General features: G+C 58.1%; 2 protein-coding genes across 4 annotated transcripts in view; both read left to right on the plus strand.

Annotated features, from left to right (window-relative positions):
- Nucleotides 1-15,314, plus strand: part of SCARA5 (scavenger receptor class A member 5) — a 34,244-nt gene extending 18,930 nt beyond the window's left edge. For 2 of the 3 annotated variants that reach the window (XM_068399297.1, XM_068399288.1), the window contains exons 6-9: nt 879-977; nt 6,947-6,994; nt 13,383-13,580; nt 15,045-15,314. In XM_068399297.1, coding sequence (XP_068255398.1) covers nt 879-977; nt 6,947-6,994; nt 13,383-13,580; nt 15,045-15,181 — 482 coding nt within the window. In that variant the 3' untranslated portion in view covers nt 15,182-15,314. The remainder of the gene's footprint in view (nt 1-878; nt 978-6,946; nt 6,995-13,382; nt 13,581-15,044) is intronic. The other variant, XM_068399304.1, reaches the window with a different exon arrangement.
- A 2,818-nt stretch (nt 15,315-18,132) lies between these two features.
- Nucleotides 18,133-26,391, plus strand: PBK (PDZ binding kinase). The gene is made up of 7 exons (XM_068413019.1): nt 18,133-18,181; nt 19,752-19,842; nt 20,818-20,960; nt 22,419-22,588; nt 23,314-23,443; nt 24,852-25,028; nt 26,186-26,391. The coding sequence occupies exons 1-7, from the start codon at nt 18,133-18,135 to the stop codon at nt 26,389-26,391; spliced, it is 966 nt and encodes a 321-aa protein (XP_068269120.1).
- Nucleotides 26,392-27,254: the final 863 nt, after the last annotated feature.

A 27,254-nucleotide genomic window follows, 5' to 3' on the forward strand; every position in this document is an offset into this window, starting at 1 on the left:
CTTAAACCAGAGGAAAACAATGACTAAGTTTGGAAAAGCCCAGCCCAGGAGGGGCAGAAGGCACAGAGCCAGGCAGGGGGCTGGGCTGGGGTGCTGGGGGAGCTCCACCTGAAGGACTTCTCCCCCAGGAGCTTCAGATCCAGCCTGCGCTCAGGCTTGGGCTGAGTCTCTGCTGGGTCAGTCTGGTGGGACCCCTCCCAGGTCCCACCAGAGCCCATCACCAGCACAGGGGTCTCACCCTCCACCTCCCCTTGCTGGCCCACGTGGATGGAGGTCACCTCGCTCTTCCTCCTTGGTCTCCAGCTCTGGAGCCGAGTTACCTTAATCTGAGCCCTAAGATCACAGGATCACAGAATCAATGAGGTTGGAAGAGCCCTCTGGGCTCATCGAGTCCAACCATTGCCCTGACACCACCATGGCAACTAGACCAGGGCACTAAGTGCCATGGCCAGGCTTTTCTTAAACCCCTCCGCAGATGGTGACTCCACCACCGCCCTGGGCAGCCCCTTCCAATGGCTAATGACCCTTGCTGAGAAGAAATGCTTCCTGATGTCCAACCTGAACCTCCCCTGGCCAAGCTTGAGGCTGTGTCCTCTTGTCCTAGCGCTGGTTGCCTGGGAGAGATGCTCAGAGCTCCGTTAGCACCAGCTGGTCTCTGGGTTAAATCCATCCTGTATCCAGGGGCAGGGGCAGAAAGAGAGGATGGGCTGGACTCTCAGGTGTCTCCTGATGGTCACCGACTCCTCGCAAGGAACCAGAGACCAACCAGCACGTCTGGTGGCAAGCAGGACATGTGTGTGTGCATGTGTGTGTGTGCATCTGGGTTTTGTAGGTCTCTGATGCAACAGGGTCATTTTGCCTCTTTGTCCTTGCTCCAGGGCTACCCGGGGAGAGAGGACCGCCAGGACCACGTGGCTTGAAAGGGGACAAAGGAGACCTTGGCCCTCCAGGTCCAGTGGGGATGCGGGGATTCAAAGGTAAGGACCAGCCTCTGTGAGTGCTCCCGGGTGGGTGGTGGGGTCTGGCTGGGCTTGTTGGGCAGCCAACTGGCTCTGGAGACTGTTGGTGGTGACACTGGTCATGGGTGTCAGAGTGGTGGGTCTCCTGGCTTGGGACCCACGTGGGGCAGAGGCACTGGTTGTGGGTGTCAGAGTGGTGGGTCTCCTGGCTTGGGACCCACGTGGGACAGAGACACTGGTTGTGGGTGTCAGAGTGGTGGGTCTCCTGGCTTGGAACCCACCTGGAGCTCCTGGGGGTAGAGGAAATCTTGCTGAGCTGGGAGCGTGGACATGAACAACCAGTGCACCAAGACCTTTCCACCAAGGCACAGCTGTGGTTGGGTTTGTGATGCCCCTGCCATGCCGTGGGGCTCAGCGCAGGCAGTCGGGCAGCGCTGCCCACGCCGAGCCCTCACCAGAGCCCCGAGCAGACCTGCCGGGCTGCCCTCCCACGCCTGGCTCCAGCAGGGTTGTAGGAATAGCCCCGTGTTTGTTTTCTGGTGACCTTTTCTGGCTCGCTGTGGTTTGACAGCATCTCACCACACCCCGGCTAAGAGCAGGGAGAAGCTGTGGGTGGAGGAAGTGGCCACGCACCTATTTAGCAGGACACATCTGTCCCAGGAGAGCTTTTAAAAGAAGTTCTGTGCTGCAACCTAAACCAGGATGGATAATCCCCAAATGTCCTCTTTCTGCCTCAAAACGCTTCGCGGGCAGGGGGAGGCAGGAAGAGCCCAGCACAAGGAAGCAGCAGCTCCCTGGGCAGAGCCGAAGGGGACCAAAGCGGTGAACTCCCCTCATCTCATGCTTGTTGGTGATGTTGACCTGGGATGTGGCCACGCTGGCCACCAGGAGCTGGGACCATGGCCAACAGACCAGTGTCCAGGTCTGGAAAGTGCCCGGAGCTCTGCAGGCAGCGCTGTGGGCAGGGGGTGTTGGTGTCCCTTCTTGAGGAGGTCCCATGCATTATTTGTCTTGGAAGCTCCTCATGCAGCGAGCTCCTTGGGTGAGCTGCACATGTGAAAGCTGAAGGAAAACGTCCTCTTTAAACGTCCTCTCTCTCCTCTGTCTGCAAACTTGGTTTCCAATTTTCCTGTAAGTCTTCTGAAGTGCTGGTCATCACCGGGGCAAGGGTTGGGGTGAGACCCCCGTGTCGTGTCTGGCGGCCCATCCTTCATGTGCCACAGCAATGGCCATCTCCTGTACCTTGCATGCCACCAGAAAGCCCTTTGTAGTCTAGAGGCAGGAGCACATCTTCCATCCCTTCTCCATTTCGTGGTGTCTTTAGCAGAAGGACCTTTCCTAGGGACACGCCATGCACCTCCCAGTGCCAGTGCCTCCTGGTGCAGCCCCAGGAAGCTTCAGGTCTGGGTAGAAAGGAGATGCAGGACATGAGATCACAGAATCACAGAATCCCAGAATCAATGAGGTTGGCAGAGCCCTCTGGGATCATCGAGTCCAACCATTGCCCTGACACCACCATGGCAACTAGACCATGGCACTAAGTGCCATGTCCAGTCTTTTCTTAAACCCCTCCAGAGATGGTGACTCCACCACCTCCCTGGGCAGCCCCTTCCAATGGCTAATGACCCTTGCTGAGAAGAAATGCTTCCTAATGTCCAACCTGAACCTCCCCTGGCAAGGTGTTGTGGACGTGCAGGACTTTATCCGAGCTGTGGGGTGCAAATGTCCAGCCTGATGCTGCGGGAGGTCAGACTAACCCCTGGACACATCCCTGGCACAAGCCTTGCAGAGGCACGAGCGCTGCAGGGAGACATCGGCGCCAAGATGTTCCTGGCAGCGCATCAAAGGCCGAGGGCTGCCAACCCAAACCACGACGCGCTGTGGGACCGCGGTTTCCTTTCCTTCCCCGGAGCAGAGGAAAGTGGGCTTTTCTCACTGGCTGGTGCCAAACACTCATTAGACAAGCAAATTATCCCGAGGAGCCTGGGTCGGTTGAATTGAGCTTCAGTAGAGGACCAAGCCCTGGTGCCAGCTTTGTTCTGCAAAGCCCATGGGATGTGTCCCTTCTGGAAGGAGGACGTTGATGGGCTCCTGCATCACATTTCCACCTCTAAGACAGAGATGTTAATAGCTCCAGTGCTGAGATGTGTTAACAGACCCCATGGTGGGCATCACAGCTCCAGCAAGGAGCTCTCTGGAGACACAACACAGCATGAAGCCTTTCTTCAGTGCTTACCAGCCCAGGAGGTGGTGGAGACCACCCCCAGCATAGCCATGGCCACGCAACAGTAGTAGACCATCAACCCTCACAAGCTTGGTGACCCTTCCCCAAAACTGGTGTGCATCTCAAGCCCCCTTGCCTGGGGAGATGAAGCACTTCTGCTCTTGGTTTTGGGAGGTGACGGGTCAGACGGCACGCCAAAGGGTTGGCAGGTCTTTGCCATGTGGTGCATTGCTTCTTGCTATCATCCTTTCACTGGTGCAGAGTAGTCCCTGTATCTGAGGAGGCTTCTCGGCTTGAAGAAGGTTAAGCTGTCTCCAGGGCTCCACCAGCCGTGGCCTTGATGCACCCCCTTCCTTGTGTATTTCTTGTGGGTGTCCTTGGTTTGGGATGTCCTTGGGGTGAGGTCCTTGGGGGTGTCCTTGGGGTGAGGGTGACTCCGTGGCAGCAAAGCTAAGTGTTCTACACAAGGGGACAGACCACCCCCAGGTCCCACCAGAGCCCATCACCAGCACAGGGATCCCTCCTTCCACCTCCCCTTGCTGGCCCATGTGGATGGAGGTCACCTCCAGGGCTTGGATGTGTCTCCTATGAAGGGACCTCCACACTACAGCCCCCGTTTCCCACCTCCCAGAGGTCAGGGGTGCTCAGACAAGGGGGTTTCATCCCAACCCTTCTCCAGTAAATAGCAAACGACGCTGGCAGCAAGCTCTGAATTTCTGTGGTTTATGGGATTCTCTGAAATTTATAGGAAACAGACCCCAAGCCAGGCACGGGTCCAAGCCCGGGCTTTCAGGAAAGGCCTGGTTTTCTGCAGCACTAGTCTTACACATCTATAACGACTTTCTTCTGAGCACAGGAGAGCTCTTGGCTCCCCAGGAAAGGCAGCCTGTCCTGGCAGGGGCACATCTGGGGGGGATGAGCCTCCTCACCGTAAATCCCAGCTCAAACCATCCCATAGATCAGTCTGACCTCGCAGAGATGGTCTGACCCGGTTGAGGGACAACTTCTCCTCTCCGCAGCAGAGTCCCAAGTATTTTCCCTTGTTGGTATTTTCCTACCCTTGATGCATTTTCCCTCAAAATTACCCCAGTGGAGTATTATTTTCCTCGTTTCCAAATGGGGAAAATGATGCTGGAAAGTGAGTGTCCATCAACCTTCTTCGCTCTTCCGTGGAGAACATTGAGCAGGGAACACGTTCAGGAGGAAGCAGCAGCAAATGAGCCAAGGCAGAGATGGCTAATTTATAGATCCATTCGGGGCAACGAGAGAAGTCCCCTTCCTAAACCCCACATGCAGGTGAGGAGGAGGTTTTTTGGCACGATGCTGAAGGCAGAACATGTTTCTGCCCAAACCCCTTGAAGATGGGGTTTAGCAGCTTCTCCTGGGGCTTGCTCCAAGACCATGGTGGTCCACCTCACCCTGCAGACCCAGGAGATCTTTCCATCCTCCTCCAGTGCTGTCTTCTCCCATGAGCTTTGCAGGTTTTGTGCCCTGCTTCTCTCCGTAGTGCCAATTTGTGGAGCAGAGGTGATGCCCAAGAGCAGGACGTTGGTGGGGACCAAGCTCCTGCCATGGGAAGAGCTGGGGGGGGTCACTTGTCATGGCATCTGTGCCAAAATTGTGTGCACAGTCAAGAAAAAAAAAGACTGAGCTGCACTGGGAAATGGCCAAGCAAGACCTTGACACTCACTGGATGAAGACACCAGGCAGGACCTCCTGGTAGGACCTCCTGGTAGGACCTCCTGGTAGGACCAGCGGTGATGCCAACAAGGGGCTCTCCTGAACTCGTGGGCTCTGTCCCAGCCCCGAGGCTCTCTCCTTTCCAGCTCCCAGGGGCTTTGTCCCCAGCTAGGGATGCTCTCCAGCCCTGACACCTCCCGGGCCAGGAGCCCCTGGGTTCTCCTGCGGCTTCCCCAGCTGCTGGAGAGGTGTCACCACCAGCCCCGCTGCTTCTGCCAGCCGAGCCTCATCATAGAGTCATCAAGTCACAGGATGGTTTGGGTTTAGGAAGCATTTCTTCTCAGCAAGGGTTATTAGCCATTGGAAGGGGCTGCCCAGGGAGGTGGTGGAGTCACCATCTCTGGAGGGGTTTAAGGAAAGACTGGACATGGCACTTGGTGCCATGGTCTAGTTGCCATGGTGGTGTCAGGGCAATGGTTGGACTCGATGATCCCAGAGGGCTCTGCCAACCTGATTGATTCTGTGACTCTGTGGGTTGGAAGGGATGTTTAAAGACCATCTAGTCCAACCCCCTGCCATGGGCAGGGACATCTTCAACTTGATCAGGTTGCTCAGAGCCCCGTCCAACCTGGCCTTGCATGTTCCCAAGGATGGGGCATCTCCCACCTCTCTGGACAACCTGCTCCTCACAGAATCACAGAATCACAGAATCAATGAGGTTGGAAGAGCCCTCTGGGACCATCGAGGCCAACCATTGCCCTGACACCACCATGGCAACTAGACCAGGGCACCAAGTGCCACGTCCAGTCTTTTCTTCAACAAACTGATGCCACCAGCAACGATGCAGCAGTTGAGTTCTTTACTCCAGGAGCTTCAGACCACGACTTCTAGAAAGCTCCACCTTTCCACCTCCACCACTCTCCACCATTCCTATAAGATGCCCTATAGGACACAGCCTGGGCCCTTCAGGAAAAGCCCAAAAACCCTGGATTTTTGGGGACAAACACACAAGAACCAGCACTTTTGCTTTCCAACCCCCTTTCCCCCGAGCTGGGGGAGGAAAGTGGTGGAGAGCGCGGGCTGCTCAGTACCATCACGTGCCGGCCAGCAGCATCTCTGGCCCCTCTCCTGCTGCTCGGGGGGGGGGCTCGTGTCATCTGGTTCCCATCAGGCTGCAGGCAGCTTTCCTCCATCCGACGCAGCTGCGCCCGCCCAGGGGAGCGATCTCGCCTTCCCAGAGCCTCCCAGTTAAAGGGCAAGAATTTCCTGCACGCTTTTTCCTTTCTTTTTTTCATTTTTTTTAATACTTTTATTTTATAAGAGATTTCTGAGCCTCTGGGTTGTTTGTTGTTCTTACACGGAGACGAAAGGGGAGGATGTGTCGAAGCGGAGTGTGCCACAGGGCTGGAGCATCGCTGGCCGGAGGCAAAGCCAGGACCAGCAAAGCCAGGACTAGCAAAGCCAGGACTAGCAAAGCCAGGACTAGCAAAGCCAAGCCCACGGCCCCGTGCTTTCCCCCGCCAAGCCGTGACACAGATAATTATGGAGCTCGTTATTTTCCTGTGGGAACAGGCGTGGGTTTGCAGGCAGGCTGTTTACCCAGCTGGCCTGAGCGTTTTACAAGGGCATGGAGTGACAGGACGAGGGGGAACGGTTTTAAACTGAAAGAGGGGAGATTGAGATGAGATCTGAGGAAGAAATTCTTTGCTGTGAGGGTGGTGAGAGCCTGGCCCAGGTTGCCCAGAGCAGCTGTGGCTGCCCCCTCCCTGGCAGTGTTCAAGGGCAGGTTGGATGGGGCTGGGAGCAACCTGGTCTGGTGGAAGGTGTCCCTGCCCGTGGCAGGGGGTTGGAACTGGATGGGCTTTAAGGTCCCTCCCAACCCAAACCAGTCTGTGGTTCTACTCTATGAAATACAAACACACGGAGCCTGGGGAGAGAAGAGCTCATATGCTGCTTTGTGCCTCAGTTTCCCCAAACTGATAAAGCCCTCCAGGAGCTGCAGACACACAGCGTTACCTAAAATCCAGTAAAAAAATGTGATTTTTACCAAGATTTATGCCCCGTGCTCTTTTTTTTTTACCAGGTGACCGAGGCCCGAAGGGAGAGAAGGGGGACCGAGGCGGCAGCATGGGTAAGCGCTGGCTCGCGGTCGCCTCCCCGGTGCTCCGGGCGCTGTTTCGGTGGTGTTTGGGGGTCAGGAGCCCGCGGGAGCAATGCCTGCTGCCAGGCAGAGCCAGGCAGGGGGAAGCACCTCGCTCTGCAGCCCCAGGAGCCCGGGGAACAAAGAGGATCAAGTTCAGGGCTGAGCCCGCCCGCCCCAGCGCTGGCCTGCTGGGCTGGATCCTGCCCAGCCTCTGCGGTGCTACGGGCTACGGCAGAGCTCGGCCCGGAGAGCCCAGAGGTGGTCAGGGTTCCCTCCAAGCTTTGGACATCCCTCCTGCCACCCCAGGGACATCCCTCCTGTCACCCCAGGGACATCCCTCCTGCCTCTCCAGGGACATCCCTCCTTGGCGACATCCCTCCTGCCACCCCAGGGACATCCCTCCTTGGGACATCACTTCTGCCACCCCAGGGACGTCCCTCCCTGGGGACATCCCTCCTGCCACCCCAGGGACATCCCTCCCTGGGGACATCCCTCCTGCTAACCTGGAGACATCCCTCCTTGGGGACATCCCTCCTGCAATGCCAGGGACATCCCTCCTTGGGAACATCCCTCCTGCCACCCCAGGGACATCCATCCTGCCACCCCAGGGACATCCCTCACTGGGGACATCCCTCCTGCTAACCTGGAGTCATCCCTCCTACCTCTCCAGGGACATCCCTCCTTGGGGACATCCCTCCTGTCACCCCAGGGACAACCCTCCTTGGGGCCATTCCTCACTGGGGACATCTCTCACTGGGGATATCCCTCCTGCCACCCCAGAGACATCACTCCTTGGGGACATCCCTCCTGCTAACCTGGAGACATCCCTCCTTGGGGACATCCCTCCTGCAATGCCAGGGACATCCCTCCTTGGGAACATCCCTCCTGCCACCCCAGGGACATCCATCCTGCCACCCCAGGGACATCCCTCACTGGGGACATCCCTCCTGCTAACCTGGAGTCATCCCTCCTACCTCTCCAGGGACATCCCTCCTTGGGGACATCCCTCCTGTCACCCCAGGGACAACCCTCCTGCCACCCCAGGGACATCCCTCCTTGGGGACATCCCTCCCTGGGGACATCCCTCCTGCAACCCCAGGGACATCCCTCCTGCCTCTCCAGGGGCATCGCTCCTTGGGGACATCCCTCATGCCTCCCTGAGGACATCCCTCCTTGGGGACATCCCTTCTGTCACCCCAGGGACATCCCTCCTGCCACCCCAGGGACATCCCTCACTGGGGACATCCCTCCTGCTAACCTGGAGACTTCCCTCCTTGGGGACATCCCTCCTGCCTCTCCAGGGACTTCCCTCCTTGGGGACATCCCTCCTGCCACCCCAGGGACATCCCTCACTGGGGACATCCCTCCTGCTAACCTGGAGACATCCCTCCTTGGGGACATCCTTCCTGCAACACCAGGGACATCCCTCCTTGGGGACATCTCTCCTGCCACTCCAGGGACATCCCTCCTTGGGACATCACTTCTGCCACCCCAGGGACATCCCTCCTTGGGGCCATTCCTCACTGGGGACATCTCTCACTGGGGATATCCCTCCTGCCACCCCAGAGACATCACTCCTTGGGGACATCCCTCCTGCCACCCCAGGGACATCCCTCCTTGGGACATCACTTCTGCCACCCCAGGGACATCCCTCCTTGGGGACATCCCTCCTGCCACCCCAGGGACATCCCTCCTTGGGGACATCCCTCCTGGTAACCTGGAGACATCCCTCCTTGGGGACATCCTTCCTGCAACACCAGGGACATCCCTCCTTGGGGACATCTCTCCTGCCACTCCAGGGACATCCTTTCTTGGGGACATCCCTCCTGTCTCTCCAGGGACATTCCTCCTACCTCTCCAGGGACATCCCTCCTGCCAACCTGGAGACATCCCTCTTGCCTCCCTGAGGACATCCCTCCTTGGGGACATCCCTCCTGCCTCAGGCTCCCACGCAGGGCCTCCAGGTCGCTGCCACCAGCCACCACGACACCCATACGGTGCCAAGCAAGAGCGAGGCCGCGGCAGGGTTAGAGGGGAGCGGGGAGCACCATGGTGGGACACACCAGCACCCAGCAAAGCCCGAGGTCCCCAGCACCCACATTCCCAACCCTGAGGGACCTGAGCAGAGCAGGGGCAGTGGGAGAGGGTGGAGGGGAGCCCAGGGAACCGGGGCAGATGGTCTCCATTAAGCAGGGGGAGATGATATCTCGGCCCAGCTGTAAAGAATCAGGCCCTTGTTTTCTCGGCCACCCGGAGTTATTTCTCCTCCTGAGCTTTTCCTTTCGTGTTTTGCTGTTTCTGGGGGCTGGGCAGAGGGAGGTTGAGGGGTCTGGGAGGAATTGGTGCAGCAAAAACAAAGGCACATGCTCAGGATGAGAAAGAAATGATGCTTTGGGGGTTTATTGGGGGTGTTGGAGAGGGAAGGGGCTGGGGAGCTGCTCCAGGATGGATGGGGCCAGGTCATGTCGCAGGCAGGGGGGTGCTGCTCCCACGGCTGGGATGGTCCTGGGAGCTCTGGAGCTGCAGCCTGGGATGGCCTGATCCTGGGCAATCTTCTGTGGCACAACAAGGTGGAGCACCTGCTTTGGTCCCTGTGCATCACACAGGATAACAGAATGAATCAGGTTGGCAGAGCCCTCTGGGATCATCGAGTCCAACCATTGCCCTGACACCACCATGTCAACTAGACCATGGTACCAAGTGCCATGTCCAGTCTTTTCTTCAACCCCTCCAGAGATGGTGACTCCACCACCTCCCTGGGCAGCCCCTTCCAATGGCTAATGACCCTTGCTGAGAAGAAATGCTTCCTAATGTCCAACCTGAACCTCCCCTGGCCAAGCTTGAGGCTCCCTATGGCTCTGCCAGCTCAGCAGGGCCAGGACCTGAGCACAGCCCCTGCTCCAGCTGCAGCTTTTGTGGTGTCCCCAGGGCTGGTGGGCACCAAAACAGCCCCAGGATGGGCTGGGCTGGGCTGCAGGGCCATTACAGGCAGCTGGCACTGGTTTGGGAGGAGACTTCTGGGTTTTATTAGCTTTAGTAGCCTTCTAAGTGGAAGGGCTGTGGCCGGGACTCGTGTGGGTGAGGTCTGTGGCTTTATTAGCAGCCCTCACCCTGCTGATTAATGGGAACATCTCAGTGGTGCCTGGATCCGTGCCCTGGTTGCACATCTCTTCCCCTCCTTGGGGAAGTGGTCACCGTCCTCCAGCACACACAGGCTCTGATGAGCATCCAGCGAAGAGCTGGGGTGAGGATGGACTCACAGGGGGAGGAATTTTTAGGGGAAAAGAGGGACTTTTTGCAAGGGCATGGAGTGACAGGACGAGGGGGAACGGTTTTAAACTGAAAGAGGGGAGAGTGAGATGAGACGTGAGGAAGAAATTCTTTGCTGGGAGGGTGGTGAGAGCCTGGCCCAGGTTGCCCAGAGCAGCTGTGGCTGCCCCCTCCCTGGCAGTGTTCAAGGCCAGGTTGGATGGGGCTTGGAGCAGCCTGGTCTGGTGGAAGGTGTCCCTGCCCGTGGCAGGGGGTTGGAACTGGATGGGCTTTAAGGTCCCTCCCAACCCAAACCAGTCTGTGGTTCTATGAATGAGGACGTTGGGATGAGGAACTGGCTTGGGTTGGAGATATGGAGCTGGTCCTGGACCGTCAGTCACCTACCTGCTCTCCTGGCACCAGGGAATGCAGGTGGCTTTGGAGGCAGAGCTAGATGGTTGGAGCTCCACGCCTCGGGCTCAGTCCACGTGGCCATTCAGCTATTGCTTTCCCACAGCCATCGCAGACACGAGGTGACAGGAAGGATGCTTCAGGGTGCAAGAGGGACGATGGTCCCAAAGCCAAGGCATTCCCTGGTGCCAGGAGATCAGGCAGGCAAGTGGGACCGCCCAGGTGCCACAGTGCTGGTGGCCAGGGTCACCCATCACATGGAGCCGGGAAGAATCACAGAATCAATGAGGGTGGAAGAACCCTCTGGGACCATTGAGTCCAACCATTGCCCTGACACCACCATGGCAACTAGACCAGGGCACTAAGTGCCATGGCCAGGCTTTTCTTAAACCCCTCCAGAGATGGTGACTCTACCACCTCCCTGGGCAGCCCATTGGCGACCAGGTGACACCACGTGTCTTGCCACCGTGATGGTGGAGAAGTGCTGGACCCTGGGTTTCCCTGGCCACATCCCACCCTTCGCTTGCTTGCCTGGAGCAGGGAGGGTGGGCTGGCTTCCTCGCAGGGGACACCGGCGTTGGGACCCAGCCCAAGCTGGGCTTGGCAGGAGCAGCTCTCCAGGCAGCGTCCACAGCTCCAGCACACGTGTTCTCCTCGGAAGAGTCGCTTCATCCAGCCCTCAGATGACACCATGGCCGGGGTGAGCCAAGGCAGCTGCCTCGGTGAAGCTGCTCGATGGCTGGGAGGAGATGTCCCATCCCTGATAGCAGGGGCTGGTTGGAGAAGACAAGCCAGCAGCACCTCGAACAAGCCCCTTGGCCGAGATGCGATGCCACCCCTCCGGGTCCATGGTGGGGCTGTGGACAATATCAGCGAGCCGGTTCAGGGACAGCACGAGATGTTTCCTGGCTCCTCCATGAACACAATGCTCTGCCCAGATCCAGGAAAACATGCTCAGGGTTTCCAGAGCTGCTCTTAAGCCTGACCCCGAGCGGGTCCTGGAAGTGGGAGATCAGCCAGTGCTGAGGCCAAGCAAGGACTGGGCTTTCTGGAGGTCCCTGGAAGAGGTGGCCCTGTTCCTGCTGGGAGGGAGCCAGGGAAAACCCAGAGCCTGAAACATGAAAAAAACAATGTTTGTGCAGGTCCCCGCCAGCCAGCAGCGCCCAAACCCATTGCACCTCGGTGCAGCAGGTCCCAAACGCTGCTCCGGTCTCTCAGTGTCCCATTAACCCTGCACCTCCCAGCCCCGAGGGCCTGGGGTGGGCTGGGACCCTGCTTCACCCACGTTGGCCAACCTCGTGGTCACCAGCTTGGTTGGCCAAGGTGCCTGAAGTGACCTGTCTACAACTACCTGAAGGGAGGTTGTAGCACAGTGGGAGTCGGCCTCTTCTCCCGGGCAACTAGCGATAGGACAAGAGGACACAGCCTCAAGCCTGGCCAGGGGCGGGTCAGGTTGGACATTAGGAAGCATTTCTTCTCAGCAAGGGTCATTAGCCATTGGAAGGGGCTGCCCAGGGAGGTGGTGGAGTCCCCATCTCTGGAGGGGTTTAAGAAAAGCCTGGCCATGGCACTTAGTGCCCTGGTCTAGTTGCCATGGTGGTGTCAGGGCAATGGTTGGACTCGATGAGCCCAGAGGGCTCTTCCAGCCTCATTGATTCTGCGATTCTGTGACCTCAGCCAAGCACGGCTGCCCATGACATCCTACCACCACGAAGTTAAAGCAGATGTTGGACCAATGTCAGATTTTACCCAGCTCTTGGCACCTCCTTCTGCACGTCTTGATGAGGTGGAGACCTTTTGGGTTCATCCCTTGAGAAGTTGCCACAGTCCAAAATCACAGCAGAGGAGAAGGGTTTGTTCCCTTGTACATTGCTGGGACTTGGGTGGTTGTGGTGGTTTTGGTGGCATGGAAGCAGGGCGCAGCCCCCCCAACCCTCTCTCCACCAGGGACTAGCATGGGATGTAGAGGATGAGCTGGAGCGTTGATGGTCACCAAGGAGGAGACCTCGGTCTGCCTGGAAACACAGACTCCACCACCTCCCTGGGCAGCCCCTTCCAATGGCTAATGACCCTTGCTGAGAAGAAGAAGTGATGGGGGAAGGAAGGCACAGAAAGGCAACTGGGAGTGGAGGGAGCAAAGCCAGAGTGGGGAGGAGGACAAGCCATGTCCCCCCCCCCCAGCTTGGCGCTTCAGACCGACAGGAGCCTCCCCTCACCATCCCCTCAAGCATGAAGTCAGGGTCCACCTTGGCAGCGTGGATTTGGCCCTGGGTCCTGTCTCCAGGCTTGAAGAGCCTCCCCATCACCTGAGATTCCCTTTCTGGTCTCTTTTGGAAACTATTTGTGCCCCGGTTTTGTTGACACCTTCCTCCTCCCGCGTGGTTGTTCAGGTCTCTCTTCTCATCGCGAGCCTGAGCTGTCTCCACTTGGTCTCACCTTGGTGGCTTCAGGGCTGATCCTTGCTCGGTGCCTGCCCTCACTGAAGCACTTTTAGGCTGCAAACAGGTTTCCCACCTTGGCGTGACCATTGCAAGGCTCAGCCTCCTCCAACAAAACCCTGGGTTTGATGGGACCCCTCCAGCACCATATTGAACGGTGGTGGGATGTCCTCAGGTCACCTGGAGGTGCATCACCCAGTGCTTTCTGGAGCAACGGGCACCACAGGGAAGGCACCGGAGATGCCACCATGCCTCCTCTGACCTCCCTCTCTTCTCAGCAGGAGCTGCCGAGGAGGGGATGATTCGGCTGGTGAACGGCTCCGGCTCCCACGAGGGACGGGTGGAGGTCTTCTACGACCGCCGTTGGGGCACGGTGTGCGACGACGGCTGGGACAAGAAGGACGGGGACGTGGTGTGCCGGATGCTGGGCTTCCGAGGCGCCGAGGAGGTGTACCGCATGGCCCGCTTCGGCCAAGGTAAGACCCCGCCACCTCACCCACCATCGGGCCAGCCCATCAATAATCCAAAGACCCCCCCAAAAATGAGCCTGGAGGCATCTAGCATGTCCCCCACGAGCAGGACACGGGCTGTGGTGGCCCGAGAACCTTCTGCCTGGTCGAATATCATTTTATAAAGCACATCCAGCCCTGGGTGTCTGCAAATATCTTGGCGTGGGCCTGCAGGACCGCGTGCGAGCGCATCGCTGGCGCCGGCCCAGGCTGGCTCAGCGCTGCAGAACCGACCCCGGGCTTGTTGTTTTTGAGCCGGACGTTGACTCTTGAGATCTATTTTCTTTTTAGAATAACAAAAGGAAATAAAAAAGCAGCTTTTAAAAACAGAGGGGAAATGTCAGGAACGCTTTGGCAGGAGGAGGGGTGGCCTTTGGCCCCAAGCTGTTGGGTTGGGGTGTTCCTGCCCACACCCGCTCCCCTTCCACGTAGGCTTTTTAACTCCTTGAGTTGCCTTCTCCCCAGCTGCTCGGGGCTGCCAAGGAGATGATGGATCCCAAAAGCAGGTAGCCACCACGACCATCATCTAGGTCATCATGGTCATGGCCTCCATGACCACGCCGGTTGGTCAGACCTGCTCTGCGAGCGCAGCTGGACCCCTCCAAGAGTTGGTGTCCTTCACAACAGCCTTGGGAGACCTCAGAGCTTGTTTCACCACCATTGCCCTGGCTACCCACACTGGGTTTCCTCCCCCTGTCTCCCACCCTGGTCCTCTACCACCCCCCGAAGCTGTTACAGCCACTTGGGATCCTGGCATGCCATCATCCAGAGCCTGCATTGGGGCAGGGGCTTGACTTGGGATGTCCCAACTGGGGAGAGTTCACAGAATCACAGAATCAACCAGGTTGGAAGAGCCCTCTGGGATCATCGTGTCCAACCATTGCCCTGACACCACCATGGCAAATAGACCAGGGCACTAAGTGCCATGGCCAGTCTTTTCTTAAACCCCTCCAGAGATGGTGACTCCACCACCTCCCTGGTGCTGCTCTTCCTCCCGTGACCCTCTCGGCATGACAGTGAAAGCACCCAAATCCCCCTGCCCAGCAGCCTGTGGGTGCCCAGCAGATGCAGAGGCACAGCCCCAAAGGTCCTGCCACACCACAGGTTTTAAACTGCAAGAGGGGAGACTGAGATGAGATGTGAGGAAGAAATTCTTTGCTGTGAGGGTGGTGAGACCCTGGCCCAGGTTGCCCAGAGCAGCTGTGGCTGCCCCCTCCCTGGCAGTGTTCAAGGGCAGGTTGGATGGGGCTGGGAGCAACCTGGTCTGGTGGAAGGTGTCCCTGCCCGTGGAACTGGGTGGGCTTTAAGGTCCCTTCCAACCCAAACCAGTCTGTGGTTCTATGATGTATAAAATAAAGTTAATCCACTTCACTATAAAGAAGGGAGGAGGGATCTGGTGCCGGTGCCACTCACGGGGCCCCTGTTTTCCAGGCACGGGGAGGATCTGGATGGACGACGTCTCCTGCAAGGGGACAGAGGACAGCCTGCTGCACTGCAGCTTCTCCAGCTGGGGCAAGACCAACTGCGGCCACGCCGAGGACGCCGGCGTGAAATGCCTGACGCCGTGATTGGGGTGGGGGGGACACCCCTGGTCTGGCTGCGGGGGTCCGAGGGGGGGGCTCTGCCCACCCCCACAGATCTCCCCTGTGCTTCCTGAAATGGTTTTATTATTAGAGAAATAAATGCTTTTTTATTATTCTCTCCCGTGCTGGTGTAGCCCATGGCTTGAGGATCCCCCAGAGACCCCCCCCCAAGGGCTTGGGGACCCTGCTGAACCCCAGAGACCCCCGACTTGGGAACTGCGCCAGAGATACTCCCACAAGGGCTTGAGAACCACCCAGAGACCCCCCCAGAGGGGCTTGGGGATCCCATGGAGACCCCCCCACAAGGGCTTGGGGACCTTGCTGAACCCCAGAGACCCCCGACCATAGCCTGGGGGCTCCACAGAAACACCCCCCCCACAGACTTGGCAATGCCGTGGAGATGCTGACAAGGGCTTGGGGACCCCACAGTGGCTCTCCCCACAGGCTTGAGGACCCCCTAGAGCCCCCCCAAGGGCTTGGGGACCCCACTGACCCCCAGAGGTCCCTCCCAAGTATGTGGAGATGCCGCAGAGACTCTCCCCCATGGGCTTGAGGACCCCACAGAGACCCCCACAAGGGCTTGGGAACCCCCCAGAGACCCCCACCCAAGGGCTTGGGGACTCTGCAGCACCCTAGAGACTCCCACAAGGGCTTGGGGACCCCCCAGAGACCCTACACATGGGCTTGGCAATGCCGTGGAGATACTGACAAGGGCTTGGGGACCCCATAGTGATTCTCCCCCACCAGGTTGAGGACCCCCTAGAGACCCCCCAAGGGCTTGGGGACCCCACTGACCCCCAGAGGTCCCCCACAAGGTCTTAGGGACCCCCTATAGACCCCCACAAGGGCTGGGGGACCCCCCAGAGTCCCCCCCCAAGGGCTTGGGGACCCCACTGACCCACAGAGGTCCCCCACAAGGTCTTAGGGACCCCCTATAGACCCCCACAAGGGCTGGGGGACCCCGCAGAGTCCCCCCCCCAAGGGCTTGGGGACCCCACTGACCCCCAGAGGTCCTCCACAAGGGCTTGAGGACCCCCCAGAGCCCCCCCACAAGGGCTGGGGGACCCCCAGAGCCCCCCCACAAGGGCTTGGGGACCCCCCAGATTCCCCCCCAAGGGCTTGGGGACCCCACACAAACTCCTCCTAAAAGCCTTGGGGACCCCCCAGAGCCCCCCCACAGCCTCAGTGACCCCCGTGCCCCCCCCCCAAGCCCTCAGGGACCCCCCAAAAGCACTTGGGGACCCTCCTTAGGCCCTGGGGACCCACCGCAAGCCCCGCCCTGCCCCCGGAGGCCACGCCCCCTTGTGGCCACGCCCCCCCGCGCCTGGCCCCGCCCCCTCTGTCCGCTCGCGGCCGCCGTCGCGCGGGGGTGGCGGTTCCCGCGCGCGGGATTCAAGCGGCGGCGGCGGCGGCGGCGCGTGACGGCGGCGGGTAATGGCGGCTCCTTCTGACCCCCCCCTCCCCTCAGCCTGGGACCCCCCCTCAGCCCTGAGGGGCGACCCGGGAGGCCTCTTCTGCCCCCCCACAACCTGGGACCCCCCCTCAGCCCTGAGGTGGGATGCGGGAGGACTCTCCTGCCCCCCCCAATCTGGGACCCCCCCCTGAAGTGAGACCCCGGAGTCATCTTCTGCCCCCTCCCACCACCTCCCAATCTGGGACCCCCCCCCTCAGCCCTGGAGGTGGGATGCGGGAGGCCTCTCCTACCCCCCTCACCCCCCACCCCAATCTAGGACACCCCCGCGTTCAGCTCCAGAGGTGGGACCCAGGAGTCCTTCCCCTCCCTCCCTCCCCATCTGGGACCCCCACCCCTAGGGATGGCACCCAGCAGTCCTCTCCTGTGTCCCCCCCACCCTGGTACCCCCCTTACCCCCAGAGCTGGCACCCAGCAGTCCTCTCCTGTGTCCCCCCCAACCTGGTACCCCCCCTCACCCCCAGAGCTGGCACCCAGCAGTCCTCTCCTGCTCCCCCCAACCTGGTACCCCCCCTCACCCTCAGAGCTGGCACCCAGCAGTCCTCTCCTGCTCCCCCCCCAACCTGGGACCCCCCCTCACCCCCAGAGCTGGCACCCAGCAGTCCTCTCCTGCTCCCCCCAACCTGGGACCCCCCCTCACCCCCAGAGCTGGCACCCAGCAGTCCTCTCCTGCTCCCCCCACCCTGGTACCCCCCCTCACCCCCAGAGCTGGCACCCAGCAGTCCTCTCCTGCTCCCCCCACCCTGGTACCCCCCCTCACCCCCAGAGCTGGCACCCAGCAGTCCTCTCCTGCTCCCCCCAACCTGGGACCCCCCCTCACCCCCAGAGCTGGCACCCTGCCTCCCCTTAGCCTCAGACCACCCCCTCACCCCAGAGGTGGGACCCTCAGTCCCAGCCTTGCTGGGGTGCTGGCTGTGCTCAGAGCTGGGGGGACCCTGCCCTGCTGGGAGCAGACTGGGGGGGCTTCCCCCCACCCCCAGCTCCTTGCCTTGGTGCCACGTTGCTTGCCAGTTCCCTCAGGACGCCGGTCCCAGGCTCTTGCCTGACCTCAGAGCCACCCCCAGACCCCTTATGGGGTTTAATCCCCCTCTACAAGCTGGCCCTGGGGTGATCAGCCCCATAGGGGACACAGCGGTGACAAGCTGGAGGGTGACACCGGGGAAGGAGGGAGCCCACGGAGCTGGGGGTGCTGGAAGGCACATCCCTGCCTCAGCTTGCTGAGCAGAGCTGGGGGAAGCCAAATTAGCAGCTGGGAACTCCCCACAGGTGTAATTAATGTAATTTATGTAATTCATGCCCTTGAGCATAGTGTCACCGTACCTTTAGTGCCCCTGCGTGGGTTGGGGCTGGAGCCCTGCACAGCTCGTCCTCCTGGGTCCTCCTGAGCGCTTCCCTGTGGCATTTTTGGGGGTGGAGGTGTAACACAGCCTGTCCTCTGCTGCAGGGCCCCGGACGGTGCGCAGCGATGGAAGCCTTCAAGTCTCAGAACAACCTGGCCCGCAGGGAGAAACCGGGTGAGTCACAGAATCACCGAATCACTGATGTTGGAAGAGCCCTCTGAGGCCATCGAGTCCAACCATTGCCCTGACACCACCATGGCAACTAGACCAGGGCACTAAGGGCCATGTCCAGGCTTTTCTTAAACCCCTCCAGAGATGGTGACTCCACCACCTCCCTGGGCAGCCCCTTCCAATGGCTAATGACCCTTGCTGAGAAGAAATGCTTCCTAATGTCCAACCTGACCCTCCCCTGGCGAAGCTTGAGGCTGTGTCCTCTTGTCCTAGCGCTAGTTGCCCGGGAGAAGAGGCCGACTCCCACTGCGCTACAACCTCCCTTCAGGTAGTTGTAGACTGCACTAAGGTCACCTCTGAGCCTCCTCTTCTCCAGGCTAAACACCCCCAGCTCCCTCAGCCGTTCCTCGGAGGTCAGACCCTCCAGACCCTTCACCACCTTGGTCGCCCTCCTCTGCACTCGCTCCAACACCTCAACATCTCTCTTGAAGTGCGGGGCCCACAACTGGACACAGGATTCAAGGTGCGGCCTCACCAGTGCCCAGTACAGAGGGACGATCCCTTCCCCAGACCGGCTGGCTACACTATTCCTGATAGAGGCCAGGATGCCATTGGCCTTCTTGGCCACCTGGGCACACTGCTGGCTCACGTTCAGCCGGCTGTCGATCAGCACCCCCAGGGCTCTTTCTAACCACTCTCCCCCAGCCTGTAGCACTGCAGGGGGTTGGTGTGGCCCAAGTGTCAGACCCGGCACTTGTTCTTGTTGAACCTCACGCCGTTGGTCTCGGCCCATCGATCCAACCTGTCCAGATCCCTCTGCAGACCCTTCCTACCCTCCAGCAGATCGACACTCCCACCCAGCTTGGTGTCATCTGCACATTCCCTGAGGGTGCACTCGATCCCTACGTCTAGATCATCTATAAAGATATTGACCAGCACCGGCCCCAGCACTGAGCCCTGGGGAACACCGCTAGTGACCAGTTGGACTCTGCCCCATATGGTGTGGGATGTCCCTGTTGTCAGCAGGGCTCAGCTGTCCCACCCATGTCCCCCTCCCGGCCCCTTGTGCACCCCCAGCCTCCTCGCTGGTGGGGCAGCATGAGGAGCAGAAGAGGCCTCGGCGCTGTGCCAGTGCTGCTCAGCAGTAACTAAACCATCCCTGACAGCACCATTTTCATCACAAACCCAAACCCCAGCCCCATACCAGCTGCTGTGGGGAAAATTAGCTCTCTCCCAGCCAAACCCAGGACAGTTGCTGAGCCCAGAGTGTGGGTAAGAACAAAAAACCTGCGTCTAAGGTCAGGGTTGAGCATCCAACACTGCACAGCACTTTAGAGAGTGAGAAACCTAACGAGGGTGGCAGTGCCAGCTCGCTGGGACCAGAGTTTGGTAAGACATGGGGGGAAAGGGGGTTTGGAAAGGAGCTTCTGTAAAAATCCCAACTCCTCCTGCACGTAGCACAGCTCATGTGGTAGAACAGTAAATGAGATTTGTGATTAGAGCAGCACAACTCCCTAGGGAGAAGCTGCTGATGATCTGCCCACGTGGGGCCGGGTTTCTCTTTCCTTTTCAGATGGGGGGCCGCTTTCTGTCACTATCCCAGCCTCTCCCTTCATGCAGAAGCTCGGCTACGGCACCGGGGTCAACGTCTACTTGATGAAGAGGTACGTGTCGGAGTGGGAACGGGGCTTGGCATCTGATTTCCCCCCTACAATAACACAGGGGATGGAAAGCGATTGAGCTCTGGGCAAGTGCTGCTGTCACTGACCTTCAGGTGCTGCCCGCACCCCTTCAAGTGGGCACGGAGCTGAGGGAGGGGTGGGGGGTGTCCAGCTGTCCCATGGGCGCTGGAGGTGTCGGTGCTGCGAAGGAGCCCGTTGGTTTGGGATAAATCCCACCAGCCTTTCCCTGGCCTGGAGTTCAGGCATGTGGGGTCTGCTCCTGGCTCTGCTGGGCAAGCGGCCTCCTCCTGGAGCCTCAGCTCCTCCACCTCAAAATGCAAATTTATACAAATTGCCGTTTCTAAAATGCTTGAAAATTGGATGGAGGAGCACTGTATATGTGACCCCACCTGGAATACTGCATCCAGCTCTGGGGCCCCAACATAAAGACATGGAGGTGTTGGAGCGAGTCCAGAGGAGGCCACGGAGATGCTCAGAGGGCTGGAGCCCCTCTGCTCTGGAGACAGGCTGAGAGAGCTGGGGCTGTTCAGCCTGGAGAAGAGAAGGCTCCGGGGAGACCTTCTAGCACCTTCCAGTGCCTGAAGGGGCTACAGGAAAGCTGGAGAGGGGCTTTTGACAAGGGCATGGAGTGACAGGACGAGGGGGAACGGTTTTAAACTGAAAGAGGGGAGATTGAGATGAGATCTGAGGAAGAAATTCTTTGCTGTGAGGGTGGTGAGAGCCTGGCCCAGGTTGCCCAGAGCAGCTGTGGCTGCCCCCTCCCTGGCAGTGTTCAAGGCCAGGTTGGATGGGGCTGGGAGCAACCTGGGCTGGTGGAAGGTGTCCCTGCCCGTGGCAGGGGGTTGGAACTGGCTGGGCTTTAAGGTCCCTCCCAACCCAAACCAGTGTGTGTTTCTGTGGATGTGGGTGAAGTATCACCACGGAGCGGTTCTGAGACGTGTGGCTCTTCCCGTGCAGATCTCCCAGAGGTTTGTCTCGCTCCCCGTGGGCTGTGAAGAAAATCAATTCCAAATGCAACAGGAGCCAGCAAAGCATCTATCAGCAGAGACTGAACGAAGAAGCCAAGATCTTGAAAAACCTCCAGCACCCCAACATCGTGGGTAAGTTTCCAGCACAGCTTGTGTCACTCAAACACTGGGTTAATAGTTGGACTTGATGATCTTAAAGGTCGTTTCCAGCCAAAATAATTCTATAATTGTATGATTCTAAATTGCAAATTGAGCTGTTGGAGCCAGCTGATGGGACACGAGGCTGCTGCTGGGTTTCTCAGGTTAGACATTAGGAAGCATTTCTTCTCAGCAAGGGTCATTAGCCATTGGAAGGGGCTGCCCAGGGAGGTGGTGGAGTCACCATCTCTGGAGGGGTTGAAGAAAAGCCTGGACATGGCACTTAGTGCCCTGGTCTAGTTGCCATGGTGGTGTCAGGGCAATGGTTGGACTCGATGAGCCCAGAGGGCTCTGCCAACCTCATTGATTCTGTGAGAGCACCGTGATGCCGTGGAGGACAGGCAGGACCTTGGTGCTATCTGGGATGGCTTCTGTGTGCAGACCAAGGCTCTGGGTCCCACCCCAATGACACACCTTTGTGAGTGACAATCGAGGCTCTGTCACGCTCTTGGCTCTCGCTGGTAGGAATATTTTGAGAAGCTGCTTAATTTCTCCCCCTTATCTCGTCTAAAATCTCTCCTGCCAGTGAGAACAGCAGCTTTGTTTGACTTCACCCTTTTATTTGTGCTCTAAACTATCTCAGTGCGGTCACTTGTGTTGGAAACGCTGCGTGCAGAGAACTTTTTGCATCCCTAAGATGGCATGTTTGGCTTTGGGCAGGAATTTAAGGGCAAAGATAGTCTCGACCCTTCACACTGCAAACACTTCGCTGCCTTTTTGTAAAAGGTGCCATAAATCATTGACAGGATAAGATTTTTCCTCTGCTGTTAGGCCACACTTGGCCATTTATAACTCCTAAAGGGTCTTGTTTACAGACAGGAGTAAAACATGGAGGAAGAAAGATGACCTTTCACAGACTGGTTTGGGTTGGGAGGGACCTTAAAGCCCATCCAGTTCCAACCCCCTGCCACGGGCAGGGACACCTTCCACCAGCCCAGGTTGCTCCCAGCCCCATCCAGCCTGGCCTTGAACACTGCCAGGGAGGGGGCAGCCACAGCTTCTCTGGGCAACCTGGGCCAGGGTCTCACCACCCTCACAGCAAAGAATTTCTTCCTCAGATCTCACAGAATCCCAGAATCAATGAGGTTGGCAGAGCCCTCTGGGCTCATCGAGTCCAACCATTGCCCTGACACCACCATGGCAACTAGACCAGGGCACTAAGTGCCATGGCCAGGCTTTTCTTAAACCCCTCCAGAGATGGTGACTCCACCACCTCCCTGGGCAGCCCCTTCCAATGGCTAATGACCCTTGCTGAGAAGAAATGCTTCCTCATGTCCAACCTGAACCTCCCCTGGCCAAGCTTGAGGCTGTGTCCTCTTGTCCTGTTGCTGCACGGGGCCCGCAAGCACGCAGGTGCTCGCTTCAGCTCTAACACATCCCTCTCTGTTGCAGGTTACCGGGCGTTTGCCGAGGCCAGCGACGGGAGCATGTGTCTGGCCATGGAGTACGGAGGAGAAAAATCTCTCACCGACTTAATTGAAGAAAGAAGCGCCAAACAGTTGGGCCCTTTCCCTGCTGCCACCATTTTCAAAGTTGCCTTGAGCATGGCGAGGGGGCTGAAGGTACGTTTGACGTTAACGTAGCTGAACAGACTGGTTAAGGGTCGGAAGGCACCTCTGGAGATCACCCAGCCCAACCCCTGCCCAAGCAGGGTCACCCACAGCACGTTGCACAGGGTCGTGTCCAGGCGGGTTTGAATATCTACAGAGAAGGAGACTCCCCCGCTCCCTGGGCAGCCTGTGCCAGGGCTCTGGCACCCTCACAGCAAAGAAGTTCTTCCTCAATTTCAGATGGAACTTCCCATGTTTCAGCTTGTGCCCGTTGCCCCTTGTCCTGTCGCTGGGCACCACTGAGAAGAGTCTGGCCCCATCCCCTTGACACCCCCCTGAGGTATCTGTGAGCATTGATAAGATCCCCCCTCAGTCTGCTCTTCTCCAGCTGAACAGCCCCAGCTCCCTCAGCCTCTCCTCGCAGCAGAGATGCTCCAGCCCTCTGACCACCTCCGTACCCCTCCACTGGACTCTCTCCAGTAGCTCCTGGTCTTTCTTGAACTGTGGGGCCCAGAACTGCACACAGTTACTCCAGGTGTGGCCTCACCAGGGCTGTGTAGAGGGGGAGGAGAACCTCCCTCGACCTTCTGCCCACACTCTTCCTCATGCACCCCAGGACACCACTGGCCTTCCTGGCCCCAAGGGCACATTGCTGGCTCATGGGGAGCTTGTTGTCCTCCTGCCTCTCCATGGCTGTACCTGTAAGCAGGTGGTAACGGCTTCTCTCTGCCTTCCAGTATCTTCACAACGATAAGAAGCTTCTCCACGGCGACATCAAGTCTTCAAACGTAGTCATTAAAGGTGACTTTGAAGCCATCAAGATCTGTGATGTGGGAGTGTCCCTGCCCCTGGATGAGAACATGACTGGTAGGTCCGGCTGCCAGCGTGGGGACCTGAATCACAGAACCACAGACTGGTTTGGGTTGGAAGGGACCTCAAAGCCCATCCAGCTCCAACCCCCTGCCACGGGCAGGGACACCTTCCACCAGACCAGGTTGCTCCCAGCCCCATCCAACCTGGCCTTGAACACTGCCAGGGAGGGGGCAGCCACAGCTGCTCTGGGCAACCTGGGCCGGGGTCTCACCACCCTCACAGCAAAGAATTTCTTCCTCACATCTCATCTCAATCTCCCCTCTTCCAGTTTACCCTCCCGTGTCCTTGGGGGAAGGCCTGGCCCGTGGTTTGCACCGTGTGTGGGTAAAAAGGATCTCCAGAAGGTCCAGATTTAATTTTCCAGACCTGTGACCTCTCTCTTGTGCCCTTCCCCGCTCCCGTGGGCAGGAATGCCATCGCACACGGGATGCTGGCTCGGGCCCTGCTGGCCCCTGCCGAGGAGATGCTCTTGCCAGAGCGTTAAGTAAATTAATCTTCCTCGTCGGGCTGGGAGGCAGCACGAGCCAACCACGAGCGTTATAAAGGCTTCATGCAAATGAGAAGCAGATGTCTAATGGCGTCGTGGCTTGGCTGTGAACAGCAGGAACGCGTTGGGGTTAATTACAAGGACGCTTTTCTCTGCCTCTTTACGCAGCGCTTGGGCCTGCGATGGCCTCAGGAGTTATAAAGTTGCTCTGTTACGTTTTTATTAGTAGTTGTTCCCTTTTATAAGGCGCCCCTGAGTGTGGCTGAAGTATCAGTTTCTGGGCTGGTTTAACAGGATGAAGTCCTCTCCACCCGGCCCTAATTTCAGCGTTGCCTCCTCGTGGTCTTGAGGAGATGACGAGCACCCACCGATGGTGAGGGTGCTGGGTCCCTGTCCGTGTGGGAGCCAAGATGAAAGCACAACAGCCCGTGGAGCGTTGGGGTGTTGGAGCGAGTGCAGAGGAGGGTGACCAAGCTGGTGAAGGGTCTGGAGGGTCTGACCTACGAGGAACGGCTGAGGGAGCTGGGGGTGTTTAGCCTGGAGAAGAGGAGGCTCAGAGGTGACCTTAGTGCAGTCTACAACTACCTGAAGGGAGGGTGTAGCGCACTGGGAGTCGGCCTCTTCTCCCAGGTAACCAGCGCTAGGACAAGAGGACACAGCCTCAAGCTTGGCCAGGGGAGGTTCAGGTTGGCCATTAGGAAGCATTTCTTCTCAGCAAGGGTCATTAGCCATGGGAAGGGGCTGCCCAGGGAGGTGGTGGAGTCACCATCTCTGGAGGGGTTTGAGAAAAGCCTGGACATGGCACTTAGTGCCATGGTCTAGTTGCCATGGTGGTGTCAGGGCAATGGTTGGACTCGATGATCCCAGAGGGCTCTGCCAACCTCATTGATTCTGAGCTGTGGTGTTTCCTTCTAGTGAGCGACCCGGAGATGTGCTACATCGGCACCGAGCCCTGGAAGCCCAAGGAGGCTCTGCAGGACGACGGCGTGATCACGGACAAGGCCGACATCTTCCCTTTCGGGCTGACTCTCTGGGAGATGATGACCCTCTCCGTGCCCCACCTCAACCTGTGCGATGACACCAATGATGAAGGTTTGTCCTCTCTTCACAGGGGGTTCACCAGAGGTGATCAGCAAGTCCAACCGTTACCCCAGCACTGCCAAGGCCACCACTAACCCATGTCCCTCAGCACCACATCTACACGGCTTTTAAATCCCCCCAGGGATGGGGACTCCACCACTGCCCTGGGCAGCCTGTGCCAGCGCTTGACAACCCTTTCCATGAAGAAATTGTCCCTGATCTCCAATCTAAACCTCCCCTGGGGCAACTTGAGGCCGGTTCCTCTTGTCCCATCACTTGTTACCTGGGAGAAGAGACCGACCCCCCCTCGCTACACCCTCCTTGCAGGCAGTTGTAGAGAGCGAGAAGGTCTCCCCTCAGCCTCCTTTTCTCCAGCCTAAACCCCCCCAGGTCCCTCAGCCGCTCCCCATCACACTTGTGCTCCAGACCCTTCCCCAGCCCCGTTGCCCTTCTCTGGACTCGCTCCAGCACCTCAAGGTCTTTCTTGTCGTGAGGGGCCCAAAACTGCACCCAGGATTCGAGGTGCGGCCTCCCCAGTGCCGAGCACAGGGGGACGATCCCTGCCCTAGTCCTGCTGGCCACACTAGTGCTGGTACAAGCCAGGGTGCTGGTGGCCTTTTTGGCTACCTGTCCTGGCCAGGCCGTGCAGGGAAAACTCCTCTTGCGCAGCCTTCACGCTGGCACAGACCCACAGCCTGGCCTGTGTTTTCTAACTCCCTCTCCAGGCAGCCCGTGGAGTTTTCCTCACTCTCCTGCTCTCAGCTTCTCCTGGCTGCAGAGTTTTTTCCCAGCCAGCTCTGCAGGGCTGACTCCGAGTTATTCAGGAAGGGTCATTAGCCATTGGAAGGGGCTGCCCAGGGAGGTGGTGGAGTCACCATCTCTGGAGGGGTTTAAGACAAGCCTGGCCATGGCACTTAGTGCCCTGGTCTAGTTGCCATGGTGGTGTCAGGGCAATGGTTGGACTCGATGAGCCCAGAGGGCTCTGCCAACCTCATTGATTCTGTGAGAAACAGGGGTAGATTCAGCTTCAAAATGAGTAATTTTAGTCAAAGGGAATGTAATTATGTAGCCCAGGGAGTAATTAGTGCTAACAAAGGAACAGTGAAGCTGACACTGAGGTCACATCTCCCCACACCCTTCCTAACCCCTCTCCCACCTTCTCCTCCAAGATGACTCCTTTGACGAAGACGGCTTTGACGAGGAAGCCTACTACGCAGCGCTGGGCACCCGCCCGGCCCTCAACATGGAGGAACTGGATTCCTCCTACCAGCACGTGATCGACCTGTTCTCTGTCTGCACCAGCGAGGACCCCACGCAGCGGCCCTCGGCCGCCTGCATCGTGGAAGCCTTGGAGGCAAGTCTGGCCCAGGAGTAAAAGCACTCGAGCTCCTGCACCCCCGAGCGTGGGTGCAGGGATTGAACTTAGAAGAGTAAAGCTACTCCTCCACCGTGTATCGTTGTAGTAGGTGAAACTCTGTGTACTTAAAACCAGAGCCCAAACTTGTTAAGACCCTCCTAACTCCTGGTTTAAGGACAGATTACTTCTAGAACAACCCCTTCCTGCCTGCAGTTAGGGCCTAAATAAGCTACACGTTCTGTGCAAGTGTTATGCATTTAGTTGTCAGGTTACAACTGTTTTAAAACCCTTCCCTTGTTGTTTGTGTTGAATTAACACTAGTTTTGTGACTGAGATGTTCAAAATAAATCTTTTTATTCTTTATCTTGGTGTAAAAGTGGTGCTTTGCCTTTCCTAAGCCCCACACAGGGGCTCTGCCAGGTATGTGCAAGCTCTGGTGAGGGCTCTTGTGTAAAGTATTTGTGCTCCTGAGGTAACAAGGAGAACATTACCAAGGGAGAGCAGCTGCAAGCTCGAGGAAAAGGTTGGTAAAAGAGTGTGTAGGGTCAAGAAAAAAAATCTCTTGAGGATTTATTTGTGTTCCCTCACCTCTCCTGTGCACAGAACCACGCTGGAGCAGCGTTTCACACAGTTTATTGAGCAGACAACCCCCCCCCCGTGACAGCTTCCCCCACAGCAAAACACCGTGAGGGTTCCAGGGGAATCCTGCCACACATCAGTGTTGTAAGACATCTCATACTCTGTGTGTAAATTTAGCAACTGCTTGTACTAAGGCTTCTACTCTGCTTTTTACAACAGAGAGCTCAAAATTGCACACCCCCGCAGCGGGGAGAAAACAGGCATTTTTATATTAATTAAACCCTTTAAAGAAATTAAGTTAT

Source organism: Nyctibius grandis, chromosome 1, assembly GCF_013368605.1.
Source record: "Nyctibius grandis isolate bNycGra1 chromosome 1, bNycGra1.pri, whole genome shotgun sequence".
Lineage (NCBI taxonomy): Eukaryota > Metazoa > Chordata > Aves > Nyctibiiformes > Nyctibiidae > Nyctibius > Nyctibius grandis.